General features: G+C 33.3%; 3 protein-coding genes across 4 annotated transcripts in view; 1 reads left to right on the top strand and 2 right to left on the bottom strand.

Annotated features, from left to right (window-relative positions):
• The window catches only part of LOC134841514 (endoplasmic reticulum mannosyl-oligosaccharide 1,2-alpha-mannosidase-like), a 399,351-nt gene that overhangs the window by 126,835 nt on the left and 256,915 nt on the right, over positions 1-15,601 (bottom strand). The gene's annotated exons all lie outside the window — the stretch shown is intronic.
• The window catches only part of LOC134841497 (ubiquitin carboxyl-terminal hydrolase 7-like), a 289,862-nt gene that overhangs the window by 138,926 nt on the left and 135,335 nt on the right, over positions 1-15,601 (top strand). The window lies entirely within an intron of this gene.
• On the bottom strand, positions 118-15,086 carry LOC134853495 (guanidinoacetate N-methyltransferase-like). The gene is made up of 3 exons (XM_063869526.1): positions 14,932-15,086; positions 13,448-13,559; positions 118-582 (listed from the first exon to the last, which is right to left on the bottom strand). Exons 1-3 carry the CDS (start codon positions 15,084-15,086, stop codon positions 118-120), a joined length of 732 nt encoding a protein of 243 aa, XP_063725596.1.

The following is a 15,601-nucleotide window of genomic DNA, read 5'->3' as shown; positions in this document are numbered from 1 at the left end:
ACACAAATCGATAAAAGACGCATTTTAGCTTTTAATTATTATCAGTATATACCCTCAAAAATATCATTCGGTTCAGTTTTTTAATCAATATTGCTTTACTTAATAACTGCATTTCGATTAGAATTTCTTAATCAACTTCGGTACCAAGCAGGTCGAATGAGAATAATACAGACAATTGCCTCTCACTTTGATAGACACTTCTGGCAATTTAAACACCTCAAATCCCTCAATTTCATCCTCTTTCCAACCAACGCTGAGAAGATGTGGTTTCTGAGTTTCGTTCCAAATCGTCTCCCATGTCTTTTCTGCAATATCGTCTTTGGTTAAATATCTACCGAAAAGCACGCCCAGCGATGTCAAGTTGCAATAGGTAAGAATGCCATTAGGCCGAAGTTTCGCTTTCACTTTCTCAATAAAAGAGAACTGATGAGTATGTTGCTCGGCTGCACTCATTGGATATGTGTCGTACAGCACACCGTCTAGAGAGTTGTCTTCTAGTTGGTCAATAACATCCCGCCAATCACCTTGCAGTATTTGGATGGAAGGGTGGTCGGCTAAGAACTGCTTGTGTTGCTCAATTACCTGAACAGATGGGTTTAAATGTCACATGGGGTTAAATGCCGAAACTGCAGTTATTTGCAAAAATTGAATCTGAATCAGTCAAGTTAATGCGGAATTTCTATTATGGTTAAAAAGGTCAAATCATCAGCTTCAAATGCCAAAAAATTGTCTCTTATAAAAAAATTAATAATTTCTATTATTTGCGTCCAGCATCGCTGTTCGTGAGCGGATTCATCAATTACTACTTTAGTCAACTTTGAGATTAGATTTTTGGCTCAATCAGCAATCTTGAAAATTTACAAAGAAGCGAACCTAAGCTTAGCAATTACAGGGAATAAAAATTACAAAAATGAGTTCTAAAATTAGTAGTAGAAGCGTCAGCAATGGGGGGTGGGTGACCCTCATGTTTTAAAATAGGGAATAGAACATCCGGTCACCCAGCTATGTATTAACATTGAATATAGAGTCTACAGTGTAATAAGATAGGGAATAGAATTGGCAGTTTCATGGTTTGTGTGATGGTACGAGAATGGTTAAAAAAAGGTTTTTTTTTTGGATTTTGTGTGGAAAACACTAGTTTTTTCGCAAAAATTTCGGCGCGCGTTATCTAAATGGTAAATGTCAAGGGTAAATGTCAAGGGTAGATTGTGGAATGAAGGTTCTATGTTTTATGGTAAGTCAATGGTAAGATGCGCAAAAACTTAAATTTTTTAACACAAAAATTGAAAACTTTTCAAAAAAACTTGAAAACACGATAAGATTCGGTATAATTCGACCAATTAACTATTTTATTAGATGATCTTACTTTTTAAAACTGTGCTCTATCTACCTGAAACTATGTTGAAACCTAATGAAACTTCGAAAAATTGGGTTTTTTGAGAAAAAAATTAACTATGAAGAAAATATATGCATCGTATAGTAAATTTACTGCCATTTACACTAACAAATAAAAAAAACTACCCAATTACATAAAACTACTGATAAAATTCAAAACATGCGCAACATGAATATTATTCAAGTTTCTCTGGTAGAAATTACAAAGAAATGCTGAATAAATTGCGTAAAAACAACACAAAATATCAGTTTTTTGTAGTTTTCTGGGAACCATTCGCCACTACTTTTTCGTTAGAAAGGAATAAGTTGTTTTTTTTTACCCAAAGAATCAGCAATGTAGATTCTCTACTCTATCATTCTTGAAGCTGAGATGATGCTAGCAAAAGAGTATTTTGTTAGATGAGGTACTCTATCTGAGGGTTAAGATCCCATGCACTTGAATCTGAGCTCAAGAAATCTTTCAATCATTTGCAGAATTGATAAAATTATCCATCTTTGCAATTGTTTGTTGACTTACATCTTAAAACAAAGAAATTGATAGCTTGATACTGCATTTTAGGATAAAAAAGTAAGACTAATGACTTACACGCATTTGAGTTTTGAATCAACGAAGTCCGATATGCAAGCCCTATGTAGTGGGCAAAGATTATGTAACACTGTTTTACAGTCTAGATTGAAGAAATGTATGGGATTTTCAATTAAACAGCTCTCATTTTCTTTTTTTTCTGGAGGTTTAGCTCTGAAGAAAAACAAAATAGATACTACAGAGACAATAACGATGAAAGTCCCAAAAAAATTACAAGATTTTCATAGGAACCTGAAAACTCAAAAAATTAACACTTTTAGCGACTGTTCCGAATTTATCAATTTGAATGATTGATAGTTTTTCTCCAAAGACTATCACTTCCGTTACTTGCTCCAAGGGAAATTGGAAAAACATTTCTAATCTCAAGCTTTCTCCACTAAGTACTGGATAATGAAACTGTTCAGCTGCATTGTAGTGAAGTCAAGTCAAAAACCAGAATATAGTGATTTTGAAAACTTCCATAGGAAGAGCAAGAAAATCTTCGTTAAACTGCATTTCTTTCATTGTTGTAACATAGGGGTGACAAGGAGAAGTTGTATCTTGGGGCGACAAGGAAAATTGACTTCCACCCCGAAAAATTCTAAGCTCTCTCAAATAAAACTGTTGATAATTGAAAGGATTTTCATTAAAAGAGCCCGCAACAGCTGAATTTGTATTCATTGCAACAGTTATTTTTCTGATTGGGGCATTATTGAAAACATTTTCCTGAATAAACTGGTTTTGACGAGATGGAATGATAAAGGTTCTTGCTATAGTTTCCATGTTTTTGTAATGAGCAGGTTCCCTTTCCAGATTCCATTGTAAGTATTGATGAATAGGTTCAGCTACTAAAATTCTTCTTGTAAACTGAACAATCGACAATTTTCAGAATAAGATTTTGATTATCAGGCAGCATGTAAAAATTAGGTCTAGCTCGAATTAGTTTAATTCGAACTTTGGTATTGGAGTGCAACATTTTTTCGCTAGTAAACAAACCAATGGCGAGCCTCCCATAGAGAAAAACTTACTACAGTTCCTAAGGAATTTGCTCAATCAATAAACGGATGCATGTCAAATGCATCAGGAAACTTTCCAAAACTATATCCATGACAAGCAAGCGTTCGTTTATTACTCACTGCCAACGAGTTGTAAGCCATTGTTGTTAAAATAAACATCACAATTGGAGAATAGTGAATGTAGTAGATTGTTTACATAAGTTACGTTAGGTTCTGGTTCTTCGTCTGAATCATCCTCGGATTTTGCTTTATGTTCTGCTTTTTCTTTCTTGAAAGCATTAAATAACCCTCCGTTGAATAATTGAAGCTTTAAACTAAGATGGGTATCACGCATATCCAAGTAGAGATTACGATCCGTTTCAAATTCAAACTCAATACTGCTTTCATCTAGAGAAGTGATGGGGAAAACTTCGTGTGTAAGAAGAAATAAATATTTCTAAAACTGGGACTTGATCAAAAATCTCCAACGAAGAATTTGTACAAGCTCCGTACCCAAAAATGATTACTTTGGTTTATACTCATTTTATTTTTTCAAAGTGAATGTTTTTCGATCGAGATTTCTGTTTTCCATCTCCATATTGTTTCCAAACTGCTTTTGTTTCCAGATCTTTTACAAATGTTTTGAGTTTTTTGCATTCACCAAACAAATCTGCTCCAATTCTTTTCGCAGCTGGGACTATACATTTTTTTTATATAGGGGATTGCAATTCTCCCAAGAAATTGCGCAAGAGCACCAAAACCTCTTCCACGTTGTCTTGCAAGTCCTCGAAAAATGGGGGAATCAGCTGAATTTTTAGCAACCATTTCGTATGAAATATAAATCAAAAATAATTATTCGAAATCTTGCGGATGAAGAGAAAAATTGGTGTAATTCCTACGGACACAAAGGAATTTTTTCGCCTGTACGTTCTCTTAGTTTTATCTTGATCCTCTGGAAAATGTTTTTTTAACAATTTTTTAAACTGTAAATTTGTGAATGACTGATAATTCACGTACTGTCCTGTAGAAATTATATCTTCATTTTTACTGTGGAGATGAATGGAATACAACGCAAAAAAGGAGTTTTGTATCACCGACTATGTTATATCTATAATGTCACTATATATCATCAAGGAATGTATTCTTATAAAGTAGTAAGGATACTGATGATAATGCGGTCCTTTTCCACTCATTATAACCACTGTTTGATTTTGTTCTAAATCACAACCAAAAATGTGACTCAAATTAGAATTTTGAATAATAAACATTGATTGATCCTCAGGTAATTGAACGGCTATCTTTTGTGTAATTTTTATCTTCTGATACATATAATCCGTTATATTCGAATGCTTGAGCAACTAGACGTTCTTGAATTTTTTTGTTCATGGCTACAGCTATATCAACAAATTTTGGTTAGACTCGTGGTTCAATATGCATCGGTTCAATCTTTCTTTTCTCCTCAGATTTTTCTCTGCCATCTACGAAATAAAATTTTCCCTCGGTATGATTTAGGTACAAAGAAGGGTACGATATTTCTGAAATAGCAACCTCCCATTCTCCTGTTATATGTATTTGCTCGGGTAGAAAATTTGTTAAAGAACTAAGAATTTTATTCGGGTCAGCGTTGAAAGAAGCGTTAGAACTAGCTCAATAGTAAGAGAACCCATGACAACCGATCGATAGAATTTCAGTTTAAAAATTGATTGACCTTTAATGTGAACGTTTTCTCAGCTCTTTTACATAAAAATTTCCCGGAATTTCTTCTTGTCGTGATCTTTGATGATGTAAATAGGAGAATATCATTCTTTGAAATTCTCACTCTCTCCAAATTTGATTTTTGATTTCTTATACCTTGTTAGAGCTTTATTGTACAGAATGGAGAGGAAATCAGTATTCTTGACATCTCTAGAAGATTTCCCAGCAGATCTATTGACGCGACAAATCATTGTAGACACAAAATGAGGCAACTTGTGAATATTTTTTTCAGCATGATCTTCTATGTAGCGGTAAATTATGTGTTTCAATGATTGAATGGCTCTCTCTGCAAATGCAGCTTTTGTTTCACTCATTGTTTGAGTAAACTTCAATGTCTTTCTCTTTGCAAACTTTATTGAAAGTTCCCCCAGATTTTGTTCCTTTATCAACCCAAAGTATTTTTTCGAGAAGTCATTTTTTTGAAAGATTGCAAAAGTGTCGTTGGCGTATTTTGTTTTCATTGCTTGAACGCTGACAAATCGCGAACAAACATCAACAGCAACCCAAAAAAATCTGGCTCCAATATTTTGACTTGCTAGTTTTTCCACAAAAGTCAAGTTCATATACCAATTTTCATTGATATATTTTTGAAAAAGCTTTACTCAAGGTTCGCACAGAATCGTACGCCGCTCTACCCCTAATATACAATCTGTTCAGACTTACTTTTTAAGATTTTGAAAAAGATCCAAATTCGTCTGTCTTTCATTTTGGCATTCTTGTTGATAACAAGTTGAGTAGGAAAATCGGTATTTTTTCGCTTTAGTGCACCCACAAAAGTCTACCATAGCTTATTTTGTGTCTCGATGAACTAATAAGATATTTTCTGACTGATTTAGTTTAGTTCTAAGAGCATTCAAAAACAAATCAAAAGGTTGCTTATTGTTACTCGTTTTCAACATCGCATTTACAGCACTGTATATAGAATCAAAATCTTTTGATACAAACTCCTCTTTTTCTTGCTTTTGTTCCAATTTCGTTTTTTGGAAGCGTACTTTGTGATTGATAAACTAAGTAAGGAATTAGAACAAACTGATCCATACTATGTCAATCGTTTAATGACAAAAGGAGTGATAAGGGATATTAGTTCTGCTTTTGTGCAGTGCAGTTCTGATATTTCTCTTCGGTATTTTACTACGTCTAATTTTCGGAGATCCTGTAGCTCGCTTCATAGCAAATTTACTAGACATTCGCTGAGGTTGAATTGTTTTTTTTTTGAGAAAATGTTTGAAATAATGGGAGTATAGAGACGTATTGTACGCTCATCGTCCACAAACTGTTTATGCAATATCCGCTGTTTATGCAATATCTTAGCGAATCCACAGTTTTTGGAGTTAAATCAGTGATAAAATGACCATAAGGAATAGATGTTGCATCTTGATATCATTCTTCCAATTTAGATCCTAGACCTAGTTGTTGACTTAACGTATTGATTTGTAAAACATCACTCGGAGACTTGGACAAGACTATGCGTGTGTTTTGCAACTCTACATCTCTTCCCAATTTGCTTTGATGAAACAAGTTTTGCTTGATATTTATTGTATTCAGTCCCCTGTGTCTTCCAGCAGTAGCAATTCTTACAAATTGCTTAGAACTTGAAAATTCTTCACGAGAGTCATCAGAAATTAACAGGTATTTAATTCTATTATTGGGAAGGTTTTCAATCAGTTCAAAGTCAACTCCTTGGATGAATTTAAGGTGTTTTCTTTACATTTTTCCATAAAAAGATCATTAATTTTGATAAAAATAAAAATTTTGTCAAATTTGGGTTGAAATGTACCAATTTTTAACCAATCAAAAATAAGATGCGGTTTTTCAGATCCACTTGGACCAATCAGAGAAATAAAAACTCGTTCTTTGATTGAAATTATTTTATTCATAGCTTTGGAGAAGGTAGAATATAACCAACTGTACTTGATAAAATTGCTAACCAAACTGTTGTTTCTTCAAATGTAGTGGATAACAGTATTCAAACGATTGCACATGCTAGTATTAAAACTATGACAATAAATTGGCACAGAAAAACTAAAAGAGATCTAATACAGGGACGTCCAAAAAACGTCCATGATTTTCGTGCATGATTCTCATCAAAAACAAAATTTCCAAAATCTAATTACTTGTCACATTCATCACCCATCTCAACTTTGGAATGCAAACATTGATAATGATTATTATTTAAACTTTAAAAACAAGATAAAACAAAATGAATGAAAGTTTATTAAAAAACATCGAGTCCATGTTCCGTATGCAAATGTTTTTTTTTCTTCACAGCGAAGAGTTTTTGCATGACGAAATGGGTAGTTGCTACACCTCCAATCATATTCTTTATCTTTGAAAATCAAATTCTGAACTTTTGAACATGTGTAGTTATCCAAGTTTGAAAACCATTGTTTCCTAATTTCTGACAGAATTTCACATTTTTTATAACCTTTTGCAAAAAAACTCCGTTTCTGGAGCTTTCAATTTTTTCAATATTTTTTGAAGCTCAGTGTATTTTTCTGAAGCACAGCTCCAATTATTTCCATGAAGATGTTTCGTACACCAAGCAGATTGAGATGTTGCTTTGAACTTTTTGGGAGGAAGAAAGGAATATCCCACAGTTTGTCCATTTTTATAAACACCTAACTCTTTCACTATTTTGTATTCAATACACTCAATATCCAAAACAACCAGACTCATGATGTTAAGTATTTTCGCTGAAGTTTTCGGTTAAAATTACTAACAATCGAACAATGCATATACTTTTGAAGCAAACATTTTAAAATGTAAACAGAAAAGCAATCCAGTCACTTGACCAAGAAAACAAGACAATCTAGGTAAAATTTAACAAAAACCAGGTTCCTTATGCGTAGTAGGTTCCACATATCCACCGCATCATGTAGAATTGCATGAAGTTTGAAGATTTTGGAATTTGCAAAAAAAATATTCCAGACAGGAATTTCTGTATCCAATTAGACCACCAAAAAGAAATTTTTGGTCCATTTCTTTCAAATTTATGTTAATGTCAAAACCAAACAGATACAAAGAAGGTAATTTTTTCTTTTTGTATTTGATGACGGGTCATGCTTAATCAAATCAAAATTTCTGAGAATTTCATTCAATTTCTGAACGTTCATTTTCTACAGTGCATTCGTCAATAATGATACAAGTTTTTTTTGAATGTTTTTAAATAAGACAAAACTGAGCGGATAAAATCACCCAGTTTATCATACTTCTCTTTTTTTAATTCGAATTTTGGTTGTTTTTATAAGTGTTTTCTTTCCTACGATATTCTATAAGATCTATTTTTTTAATATCTGAACGATAACTTAGAAAAGTTTTTTGTCTTCCATTATGCAAAGTCCACTCAAATTGAGAAATATTTGATTCTGTATCCAAATCTTGCAATTTTGGTAAATGTTGAGGTTCCAAAAACAGTTAGCAAAAACTTCTGGGACTTTTCTTGTAAGAAGATAAAAAAAGTCCTAATTTATTTTGAAATTTTAAAACAAATTTTCTGGAAGAACGAATGTTCCAACTCATACTGCTGTTTAAAGAAACTTTAAAAAACGATTCAAGAAGATAAATATTTGAATTACATGACTATAATAACATCACTCAACAAAATTATTGAATATTCCAGTTCTCAACAAACATAAAGTCTCCTAAAATTTGGGCGAGTTCTTTGACTTGTTCAAAGTATCGTTGACATAGGCAACTTGCTTCAAGGCTTTGTTCTCCTTTGCAGTGAAGAATCGAATCTAAATGTAGGGTGGCTTGTTCACACTGTACTTCTTGATTGTGACACACACCCTTCGCTTCTTGTATATTGCTTTGTCATACACGGCATGGCAGTTTGCAAGTTCCTGCTCCATGGTTGAGTTTTGTCAGAATTGGGTTCCGATGGAGGAACGAGTTCCAAGATTTTCAACATCGTGAATAACAGTATTCCTTATTGCTGATATCCTTTCTCCTTCTTTTTCACCAAGATAGACTTGCTGGGATTTTCAATTTCTCCCGATTCATTTTTCTTTAGCAACTGGAAGCAAGGTTCCAATCAAACTTTTCCGTTGTAGAGTTTTTGGGACCAAGAAAATCTCCCAATTGTTTTTTGATTTTTAGCAAACTCAATATACTTGAGAAGGATATATTTTCGTGAATAAATGTTTGATTTGAGACTCAGAGCCAACTGATCAGTAGTAGATATTTCAAAATAATGATATTTGGAAATAGAAAGAGAATTCAAAATTAGGAATGATTCCCTCATGGAATAGTGAATACGCGATGATCCAAATATGGAAATGCGTAGGCGCTAGAGCTACTATATAATCAATTCAATATAGATAAAATCTTTTTCAACATATAATCGGTGATGGCATCTGCTATGTGTCAAGCATATCCCAAAGTCACTCAAGACTACTGTGTATCTAACCATTCAACATTCTGCCCAGTGGAAAAATACAAGTTTCACCTATTATTAATCGGATCATCGCTCGAACAAATTTTACAAAAATTTGATAAATATCATTTCACTAACACAATTCTTGACTGTATTTATACTTTATACACATAAAGATTTTATTCCAATATTATTTTATCAGGCGAAAAATTCAATCAATTGAATCGTCCAGTCGAACACATCTTTTAATGTAGAATACCGAAAAAATTACCCAGTGTTGCAAAGAAACACCTGCTGCAAAAAAAATCAAAAGACATCATCTCAACTCTGCCCAGAAGCTTGCGTCTACCCAGACTCTTGGATCAGCTTTTTTGGAAAGGATTCGCAAAGTTCAAAACTCAAAGTATGAGTCCGATTTGTTTAAAATTGTTGATTGCTTCATTGATGGTTATGGTTCTGAAAATAGTGATCGTGTCAATTTTTCTATTAATAATTCAAAATTTGTTTATAGAAATATTGTCAATATTTAATTTATTTCAAATTGAAAGTTTTTTATCAACAAATATATTTATGTAATTTTTAAGTTTTTTTTAGCAAGCTGCAAGTTTTGATTAGATTTTTTCAGCAAGTTTGCAAATAATTGGGTAAGTTTTTTTTACGAGATGCAAAAGTTGTTCTGACTTTTTTAACATTTGTGCGAAAATTTTATGAAAATTTGGTAAAAGATGCAAGTTTTTTCGTGGTTTTAAAAAACATATGAAAAAACCTAACCTATTTTTTTATGCATATGCGAATAAAGCAAAATTTTATTGTAAAAAACTTCTTAAATGATTGCTAAAAAAATTTCATTTTTGATAACTCTGAATGATATTCCCTATCTTAATAAATTGTTTGTCTGAAGTTTTTGATCAACATACATGTACAAAATGGAATTTTAATGATCAAATTTTGAACCAAGAAACTCATAAAATTTATTTCTTAGCAGTGCAAGAAAACTTTGTACATTTTTTTTTTAATTTTTGATGCGTATTTTTTTTTGATTTTTTGAAACATGTGCTACAAACAATGTGAAAAACTTTGCAAGGTGCAAAAATAATCGTAGAGTTTTTAACATGTGCAAAAAAATGTAAAATTATTTGCCAATTGCAAAATTAGTTTGATTCTCAATTCGCTTGAAAAGTTTTTTTAACGATTTTTTGATGAACTTTCACCTTACCTCTTTGTTTCTATCTCATTAAAATAAAAATACAAAATGCGAAAAAAAATTAAATTACAAAACGCAAGACAACAACCAAATTATTTAAAAATCAAAGAGCTGTGAAGCAGCTGAAGAACTTTGCAAAGCTGGTCTGGCCTCTATCGAATTTTTGATTGCTTTCAAACTTTCTAAGAAAACGTTCTTTTCTAGTCAGGTGTAACTCAGCAGTAAGCTTATAGCTTGGATACTGAATACTAGGTTAAAAAGTATACTCTTTGATTGAGTAAGTTTCTCTAAATAGGCTTCTACTTAGTCGGAGAACTCTATTTTGGACAGCATAAACGTCCAAAAAATTGTGAAAAAAGTAAGAATATATATCTATTTCATCAATAAGCAAATCACAGGGAATATCTTCTTTTTTCTTGAAAAGTAACTCGAGGAAAATTAAATGTTTTTAATTGATATTTTTCAAATAAGGAAAGATACCAAATAATAAATCAGTTTTAATTTTGGTCAATTCTGATTGGTTGAATGAATCACACAAACCATGAAACCTTTACAATGTATTAAGATGGGGAAAAAAATTGCTGACTCTATACCCAATGTTAATACGTAGCTGGGTGATCGGATGTTCTATTACCTATCATAAAACATGGGGGTCACATCTTTTTTGATCTTTAAAACAGTGCAAAAAAAATTCACTAAATCGACAAAATAAGAGCCGGATTTATTTCAGTCGATTAAAAATTCTGCGAAAAAAAAACAAAAGGAATGTCGGGAACTTTTACTCGACTGAAATAATTTCGGTGCATGTTTTGCCGGTTGAGTAAACTGTCGCTTTAGTTAAAACAAGTAATTTTATTACCGAGGCGAAGCTGCACATCGCATAGACAAGCAAAAATAAGACCGATAACGCTACTGGGAAAAACTGAATGAGAAAACTTTGAGTCTACAAAATTTCTTAAGTGACAAACGCCCACTATGAGCCTACATAACTGCTAAGTGACGCAAGCCAATGATGACGCTTTATCAGTACCAGTCATTTAGAAACAAAAAAATGCCAACTAGCATGCCTCAATTTATCGAGCGGACGCATTTTAACTAGTATAGGAAAAAGTTCATTAAGAACATTCGAACCTGCCCAGGTTCGAACCCTCTTATTTTGTTGCCTTCCCTACCTCTACGCTACAGATCTATGATACCTTGATGCTTAAGTTCTATTTATAATATAATAGTCTGTCTGCATTACTCGAAAAGTAAGCGGGCTATATCTGAGAGCGAAGAATCACTGATCGCTCAGAAAACTATTTCAAGATGAAGCAACATTAGCACAGGCGAAGCTGAGCTTCGCACCAATTTCGCTACAAAACATGAAAGCCTCGAAGTCAAAAAAACACAAAAACGTCAAAAAACTAGATCTATTAAAATGAAAAGCGCTAGTTTTGAAACAAACATGTCAAGACAAGAGAATTTAAACTTAGCGCAAGAAAAAAATTACCAAGCGGTAGCAAAGCCAAAAAAACCGTAGCAGAAACCCTTTAAGTCGAAAAAAATCAACAAAATTTATACGAAATTATCAAGCCCTCCTCATCCTCAAAACACACACACACACATACACACAAGCAAAAACTTTATTGGCTCGTCGAATAAACAACATGAGGCCGAAAAATTAGAAAAAAACTAAACACCCAAAAAATCGAAAACTTCATCCTAATAAAATTGTTATTCAGTTCCCCTCATCCTCAACACACACACACACACACACAAACTTTTTCGACCGTCGAACAATGCTATGTGAGGCAATCAACCCAATATAATATAGGCCGAAACTTATTAGGCCGTGAAAAAAAAGCAAAAATTATTAAAACCTCCTTGACTTCAAAACACTCACTTAAAAAATTTTTTCGCCTGTCAAACGACGCGATATTAGGCCACTAAATCGACATAACATAGGCCGAAACCTATCAAGCCAAAACAGTAAAAGACAATAAAACAAAAATAAAAAATTTAACAAAACGAGTTGGTAAAATTACGTTCAACATAAGAAAACTTCGAACAAAACAGATATTTAAAAAGCCAACATGCAAAAAATTTATCTGTAGTGCTAAATTAGTTGCTAAAAAAATCTTCCAGGAAATGAATACAGATGAAAAAAGTCATGTGAACAAAGTTATTAACATGAAAAAAAAAGCCTTAAGCCCTATTGCAATACCCTTGCTTATCGTAAGGGTAAAAATCCCATTGAATCCTTACTGGACGCAAATTATACGTTACTGCTCGTAGCAGGGTAAACTTTTAAAGATTCTGACTTCCTCGCAATACAAATTTTCTAATTAAATTGAACATATTATTTTTCCCTTTTTAAAAAACCTTCCCTCTTCAAAAACAGAAAAACAAACTTAATTTTCCTGGAGGAAAAAATCCATTTCATAAATAATGTTTAGAAAAATCAGATCCAGTCGAAACTCGAACCCGGGACCTTTTGGTGCAAAGGCAACCACACATTATCTCTAGACCAAACAAAAAACAGAAAACCTGGATCTTGTTAATATGTTCATTAAAAAGCAAGTTCAACTTGAAAAATAAAAACGTATAACAAAATAGTGAATAGAAAAAAGACTGAGGCCACATTTAGAGGCCAAATTTGTGCAACCCCTATGAGCACCTTGACAGAATCCATTTACAGGGTTAGTATTTCAAATTTAGTGAAACTTTTTAATCTATTTTTTTTCTGGAAAGTTTTGAAAAGTCATAAGAAACGGCGTATATCGGAATTTCAAAAAATTGAGCAGTTGTCATTGGAGGCAAGACTTGCAACACCTGAAAGTACCCTGACAGTATCCATTAACAGTGTTAGCAATTTGAAGTATTGTGAAACTTGTTAGTAAATAAAAAAAACTACTATTACAAAAACTTCAAACATTTTACTCTGATGATTTCCATAAGCAGCTTTAAAGGGCTTTGGCAATCATTTACCGAGCAGAAACTAGGCCAACACAGGGTCTTTTCCCGTTAAGCCGAAAACAGAACTGTTGCCATGAAAAAATTTGAGCTCTGAAACTTACTTATGTTTTTTTTTATTTATGTTGAATTTTTTAACACCAACCGATCTTCCTCAAAAATATGACAGACAGGACACGTTTCAAAAGAAGTAGCTCGCTCACCTTCTCGTTTAGCTCAATGATGAGATGTTTGTCTGGTTTGCATCTCTGGATTGCAGTGGCACTGATGGCCATGCCCAGTCCCACCTCAAGAACCACGCCCCCATTCCCACAAAGACACGCAGAGATAGTCAGAATTCATTCAAGACCTTGTATAATTTCTCTAAATCCGCTTTAAATTGAACCGCTCTGCACAATGAAACCAAAAAAAAACTTTTTTTTCTGCTCAAATGTATGTAAATTCCATCAAAACTAAACACTAATTGATAAAAAAAAGTGTGGTTCCATGTTATCGGCTTCAAACATCGTTTTCTGGTCATTTTCTACGTGCAATTGCATGTCCAGGTTATCGTATACTTAATTTATTTGTACTTTTATTTCTCTTAGTCTGAATTATTGTAGTTATATTTATGCACTATGAAAAAATCGGTATCTCTTCTACTATCTCCTCCCTTTTGCAAAAGGGGCTATAGATTCGGGGGACCGATCGTTTAGCAGACCAATCTTTTAGCATAAAAAGTTTAAAATGAGTCTTTTAGCAGACCAACGTAATAAAGTGATGGATGATTGATTGACAGACTCAAAAGAGCAGAATGGGTCCAATAGCAGAAAAACGAAAAAATATTAACTTTTATAAGCTGATCAGTAAATTAAATATAGTAATAGTCAATACTACCAAAAAACTTAAGTTTTATACATAACTTAAATAATTTAATCGAGATTTTAAAAATCAATGAAAAAAAAACTTGACGAAATTATTCAATTCATAAATAATTTATTTATTTCTTGGTATTATTGACGATTCTGATAATTGTTTTTTTTTATCAACTTGCCCGTATTAATCAGTAAAAGTTAATATTTTTCTGTTTTTTTTTGCTCTTAGACCCATTCTGCTTAATGCTCTGCCTGCCTCAAAAAAAGCTCAGTCTGGGGCCAAGCTTCCCCAATTTCAGCATCATCACAAAATGTTTTAATCACAATTTTCAAATCAAAATATAAATAAACCGATTTGTCCCAAAACGAAGAATGTTGAGTAAACTACTCAAAATTATTTCAAATACGCTCCAGAGTTTTACCCAGATTAGAAAAAAAACACAGAAAACAGCCCCAGGGAAAAAACGACCACCTTCGTATCTGCCCAAAATTCGGTCTTGTTAGAAGTCGGCTTACGAATAAAGTGATCGCATTTGTATTAACCAAATAAACCAGTGCTATCAGTATGTTGTTCTCATCATTTTTACATTTAATAATTCAAAAATCGCAAAATTGAGAAGTTTGGGCGGAATAAGTAAAAAGACCCTTGAATTGAAGCGCAGCAGAGCAAGCGGTGGCTAATCGCTAATGCCGCGTTTGAACTTAGCTATCACACTTTATGATTGTTTTGAGTCTAAAAAACCGGTCTGCTAAAAAAACCGATCTGCTAAAATCCCTAGCACCAAATACTATGATTCCCCTGGTGTTTGAATAATGACTGTGCCTGCCTGCATGCAATCTGGGCTAGTCTGTCCATATATGGTGTCTCCCACTTCTCCATGACTGGGTGTCCCTCTACATGCAGGTAGTCTGAGTTGGCCTCTATCTTCTTCTCATTCCACTCTGTCCGCATTGACTCTTCGGGTAGTTTTTGGTAGCCAGATTCCATTTTGCGGCTAAGTTACGAAATCATTAAGAAACAATGCTAATCAGATGTAAAATTGAATAGCAGAAACGGTGCCATCGTTTTAATCTCAAGAAAGTTTGTTTTTAACCGTCAATTTACATGAACTTTGGAAAGATAAATTGCGACGAAGATCCGAGCTTTTTTCCGGATGTTAGGCATGCACACTCTAGCATGTTTGGGATCTTGTTAACTATTCCCCCCCCCCCCATGGTACTTTGTAACGAATCTCCCCCCACCCCCTATAAAGAAAGAATTGAACAGTTAAGCATATGCGAATTTGGTACCTTGTAACGAATCTCCCCCCTATTGCGAAAGGGGGTATTGTTAACAAGATCCCACGTTAGTATATACCCGTTAAGCGCAGATAGTGCCCGCATATAGTGTTTGCATATACCCCTTATACGGGTACATAAGTCTCAGACTTATATCCTAAAATTCTGAGCACTACATTTTAAAAGAGGTGTATTAATAGGATAATGGATAGGGTTGAACCCGGG

This window comes from Symsagittifera roscoffensis, chromosome 1 (assembly GCF_963678635.1).
Source record: "Symsagittifera roscoffensis chromosome 1, txSymRosc1.1, whole genome shotgun sequence".
Lineage (NCBI taxonomy): Eukaryota > Metazoa > Xenacoelomorpha > Acoela > Convolutidae > Symsagittifera > Symsagittifera roscoffensis.
Note: the sequence above shows the minus strand (reverse complement) of the source record. Positions and strands in the feature narration are given on the sequence as shown.

Excerpts from the sequence above, each read along its gene's own strand:
- LOC134853495 (XM_063869526.1), bottom strand. The coding sequence starts at position 15,086 with ATGGAATCTGGCTACCAAAAACTACCCGAAGAGTCAATGCGGACAGAG. Across the intron at positions 13,560-14,931 it reads GACAGACTAGCCCAGATTGC|TTGTGGGAATGGGGGCGTGG; the intron begins ATGCAGGCAGGC and ends CTCTGCGTGTCT. Across the intron at positions 583-13,447 it reads TCATTGAGCTAAACGAGAAG|GTAATTGAGCAACACAAGCA; the intron begins GTGAGCGAGCTA and ends CCATCTGTTCAG.